The sequence below is a fragment of the Coenobita brevimanus genome, chromosome 41 (assembly GCF_032717465.1).
Source record: "Coenobita brevimanus isolate Jiangsu-jjx chromosome 41, ASM3271746v2, whole genome shotgun sequence".
NCBI classification, from domain to species: domain Eukaryota; kingdom Metazoa; phylum Arthropoda; class Malacostraca; order Decapoda; family Coenobitidae; genus Coenobita; species Coenobita brevimanus.
In genome coordinates, this window is record NC_136994.1 from 19712242 (window position 1) to 19717241 (window position 5000).

Genomic DNA, 5000 nt, shown 5'->3' on the forward strand with positions numbered 1-5000 from the left:
TGTTTGTGGCCACCCCAGGCTGGATAAAAGCGCCTGTATGGATTGATAGATAGTTGGATAGATAGATAGATAGATAGATAAACAAAAACACAACACAAGTCCTTATCACAGATAGGGTTTATCTCTCTCTCTCTCTCTCTCTCTCTCTCTCTCTCTCTCTCTCTCTCTCTCTCTCTCTAATACCCTTGGAACGTATTGGCGCCATCCAAACATTTTTCCAAATCCGATTCATCGTTATTTTTATTCAAGGAGAACAACGTGAAATGTGCAGAGTAATTCAGTACTTTGGCAGAATAAATCGCTAAGGAAAATGCGTTACGGAATGGCGTTGTTGGTAGTGCACAGAGCTGCTAGTGTTTGTTTAATGATACCTTTGATACTAGTCCTTGATCTCTCTCTCTCTCTCTCTCTCTCCCCCTTTTTCCTCATTATTTTCTTACTAATATTTTATCACTTCGTTATCATGATCAGTGTTATCTCTCTCTCTCTCTCCCCATTAAATTCAAATTGCATTCCTTTTCCTTCCAGATGTATCACACGGAGCGGGTGGAGGAGGTGCGGACGACGGAGCAGCGATCGTCTGGGGACACTAAAAAACCCGGCGCCCTGAACAACAACCTATCAGAGCTGGACACACTCTTGATGGACCTGAACACGGCGCGGTACTCTGGCTTCAAGGGTGAGTGTTTTGCTAGAGTTACCCCTGTTTATATCCCCGGGAGGTACGTTTTCTCTGGTGCGCTTATACGTTTTCTATCACGTTTTCTACTAAATTGATATAGGGGTGACTTTTCTGAGACCTGATGCATCTTATTTAACTCGTTTCTTTGGCGCCATAGATGCATATTCGACACTAGTTACCTGTATTGTAGCAAGGAGACACCATTTTGTAGTGACGGGAGCAGGTTTTGTTTCGATACCTGTTTAACTTGGCCTAAAATTGCCCTATCATCTAGAATACGAAGCTATAACGAGAAATTAATGCTAGACTAGAATGCAGGTCACGAAGAAGTGCTGTGGAAACGATGTAGATCGTTCATACATAAATATATTGAGGTGGTATGGCCATGTGGAGTGTGAAAGAGTAACTAGGAGCGTGTGAGTGAGGTGGAAATGGGGAGAGGGAGGGGTAGACCGAGGATGAAGTGGAAGGATGGAGGAGGTATATAAGAGAGGGAGGTGTAAGTTGAAGGGAGGGCAGCGAAATGGCAGGAGACAGGGCATGAAGGCGATTTGTTTGTGGCCACCCTTTACGGGATTAAGGCGTCTGGCTATAGGTAGATAGATAAATGAGGGTTGGATCCAGCGCTGTGGAGAATGGGGGGGGAAGGGGGGGTGCTAGATTCCTCTCCCAGCTACCAAAACATTGAATTAATTGTGACTACCAAATCTCTCACAGTTTATTGGCCAAACCGTCTTTTTCACAGGAATGATTTTACGATGACATATTTATAAGGTATTTACTACATAATTTTGGGGTTAAATGAAAAAAATGTTCCTATGTCATACGTAATCATTGGTTTGCCGAAAGTGGGTGCAGAAGGATAGGATCTTGAATATATTATGAGTTGGGGCAGACTGAGATGGTTTGGGCGTATGGAGAGTCGGATAGGATTGGAGTGTATTGATGCTGTGATGAGGAGGGGTAGATTGAGATGGTTTAGGAGGAAGGATGGGACTGGAGTGTATTGGTGTTGTGATGAGGAGGGGTAGATTGAGATGGTTTGGGAGGAAGGATGGGACTGGAGTGTATTGGTGTTGTGATGAGGAGGGGTAGATTGAGATGGTTTGGGAGCAAGGATGGGACTGGAGTGTATTGATGCTGTGATGAGGAGGGGTAGATTGAGATGGTTTGGGAGGAAGGATGGGACTGGAGTGTATTGGTGTTGTGATGAGGAGGGGTAGATTGAGATGGTTTGGGAGGAAGGATGGGACTTGGGTGTATTGGTGTTGTGATGAAGAGGGGTAGATTGAGATGGTTTGGGAGGAAGGATGGGACTGGAGTGTATTGGTGTTGTGATCAGGAGGGGTAGATTGAGATGGTTTGGGAGGAAGGATGGGACTGGAGTGTATTGATGCTGTGATGAGGAGGGGTAGATTGAGATGGTTTGGGAGGAAGGATGGGACTGGAGTGTATTGGTGTTGTGATGAGGAGGGGTAGATTGAGATGGTTTGGGAGGAAGGATGGGACTGGAGTGTATTGGTGCTGTGATGAGGAGGGGTAGATTGAGATGGTTTGGGAGGAAGGATGGGACTGGAGTGTATTGGTGTTGTGATGAGGAGGGGTAGATTGAGATGGTTTGGGAGGAAGGATGGGACTGGAGTGTATTGATGCTGTGATGAGGAGGGGTAGATTGAGATGGTTTGGGAGGAAGGATGGGACTGGAGTGTATTGATGCTGTGATGAGGAGGGGTAGATTGAGATGGTTTGGGCATGTGGAGGGGATGGAGGATGAGTCGGGGGTAGGGTTGCGAGAGGCAGACCGAAAAAGACCTGGGACGAGGTCATAGAGTGTGACTTCAGGGATTAGGGACTGAATAGAGAGCTGCCAGAGATCGAGCAGCGTGGAGAGCCGCCATTAGGTGACCAAGATTGAGACATGCATTGATTTTACTGATATGTCGTGGTTATTCGGTTTACGATACTTATATAGAAGGGAAGATCTATTGGGATTTGTAGTCGTTAGTTATGTTAGAGAGAGAGAGAGAGAGAGAGAGAGAGAGAGTCTGGGAATTTGTAGTCTTTCGTTCATGTTTGAGAGAGAGAGGGGGGTGTGGAGGGAATTTGTAAGAGAGAGAGAGAGGGGGCGGGGGCGATTCGTAAGAGAGAGAGATTTCAGAAACTGGCAACGAGAAATAACATCCATTCATATCTACCCGGAACATTTTTGTGGTTGTTATGATTGTGGTAGTTGTGGAAGTGTGGTAGTTGTGGTTGGATGGGCTTTTGGTAGCTGTAGGGTTTGTGGTAGGTATGGTGTGGTAGAATTTTGGCAGTTTGTGTAATTCGTGGCTGTGGTGGTAGTTTTTGGTGTCGGTTTGTTATTATTATTATTATTGTTGTTGTTACTGTTACTACTACTACCTTTTTCATCACCTCCATCCATTTGGGAATTATATTGTGAAGATCATAACCAACCTTCTTAATACAATTCACCATTTGGGGTTGTAAAGGTTAACACTAACCATCATATTACAATCCATTGGCCCCAAGCACACCAACGGCTGTGGCTACCAACCATTTACTACTACTTCTATTACTTAGTTTTATATTCATTAACATTGCAGTGCTAATAAAGACATTAATCTATTGGAGTCGCTGGTCTATGCGACTCTCGACCACAGTAGCTTCGTAATCCATACCCGCCAGAGAGACAGGCCTGAGGGCTGATGATCTTGTGCCCCTGAGGCATAGGAATGCAGACCTCACGAGGGAGAATGACAGTCGACATCTCATCCAGGCCATAACAGAACTCTGTGGTTGACGCTTCTTCTCAGAAGGAACCTCGGCCAGTCTCGAGTAGAATCTTACTGCCTCTGGACCCATCCCACCTGATGCTGTGAACACAAGGGCAGTGAATCGACCGTGGTCCGCATGTTGGATCCTTTCTTGATAATTTCTGTTTTTTTCTTGTTCATTTCTTATTTGTGCAGGCTTGAGTGATAGTTCACGGTGACATGCTGCCTTAGGATCAAATATCCTGATGTCGAAGAACGCCCTTTACCCTCGTGTCCAGAAACCTCGAGCACTGACATTCACTCTTGCGTCATTTGATGTATATATTTGCTGTTCTGTGAGTGAGTGAAGTGCTCACCGTCCAGGGGTAGCAGAGCTGGCTCAGTGGTGACATCATGGCATATTGCCTGCAGCATTTTGGCAGTGAGGTCGCGAACTTGAATGCACACAAAGCCTCCCGTCTTGCATACCATTTCATGGTTTGCATTAAAGGCAGTGCCAGTGTTGTGGTAGGTTCTTTATTGGCCACCCATATTTCAAGGCTATGGCGTCAATAAATTCTTGTTTGTTGAAGTGGAAGCCTTTTGCCTTGAGAGGCAGGGTTATCAGCCAGTTCGATGCCCCAGCCTCCTGTGCAGTTTCAACTCTTCTGAACTGGTCTGGTGTAAGATATTCGGTTTTGTGCTGTAGTTGTTCTTCTTGTCTTGCTTCTCACTCCTTGCTTGTCTGTGTCTTTATGTCTTTCTGCCTTTGGTGGTCGATCTCACTCGTCTCAACCTGGGCGCAAATCTTCTGTGACAAGGATTCGGTGAGCCTAAGTGAATTTCTGTGTTCGTAGCTTCCCATGGCTACTACTACACCTACTACTGCTGCTGTTGCTGCTTTGTCGTTTGATTGATTACAGCCAAATGATCAAGACAGAACAGCGCCAAAGGTCATTATTATTTGTATGGTTGTATTTTGGTGGTTGTGGTAGTTGTAGTTGTGGTAGGTGAGGGTTTGATGGTATTTTAGTAGCTGTGGTATTGTGGTTGTTGTTGTAGGCATGGCATCTGTGGTAGGACTGGTTAATTCTCCCTGATCCTGGTTACAAATGCCCTGTTTACACCATAATTCTCCGTTTCCACCTCCCCATCTTGAGTACTTAACCCAAACAGTAGAATAACACCAGAATATGTTGCTAGTCACGAAGAAGTGCTGTGGAAAGGATGGTAAGCTGTAATATTGTCCTGTCCTGCCATTGAGCTACGTGAAATAAGCTGAAAAAGGACGAAATTATTTAACAAGTTCATTCACCTCTACTTGGCCCATATTATCGTCTTTTTGTAGCTTATTTCACGTAGCTCAGTGGCAGAAAAAGACAATAATACGGCTCTCCTTCCGTTCCATAGCGCTTCTTCGTGACTAGCACCATATTCTAGCGTTAATCTATTGGTATAATTGAGAATTCAAGATGGAGAGATGGCAGTTTTAGGCCAAGTTAAAGTTAACGAACAGTATGTCTTCCATGCCAATTTATTTTCGTATAGTATGTGTTTAAATT

At 44.9% G+C, this 5000-nt stretch overlaps 1 protein-coding gene across 2 annotated transcripts in view; it reads left to right on the forward strand.

Moving 5' to 3' along the window:
- LOC145397506 (uncharacterized) overlaps window positions 1-5000 on the forward strand; it is a 47700-nt gene that overhangs the window by 16025 nt on the left and 26675 nt on the right. For both annotated transcript variants that reach the window (XM_080270575.1, XM_080270576.1), the window contains one exon: window positions 529-679. In XM_080270575.1, the coding sequence (XP_080126701.1) occupies window positions 529-679 (151 nt within the window). The remainder of the gene's footprint in view (window positions 1-528; window positions 680-5000) is intronic.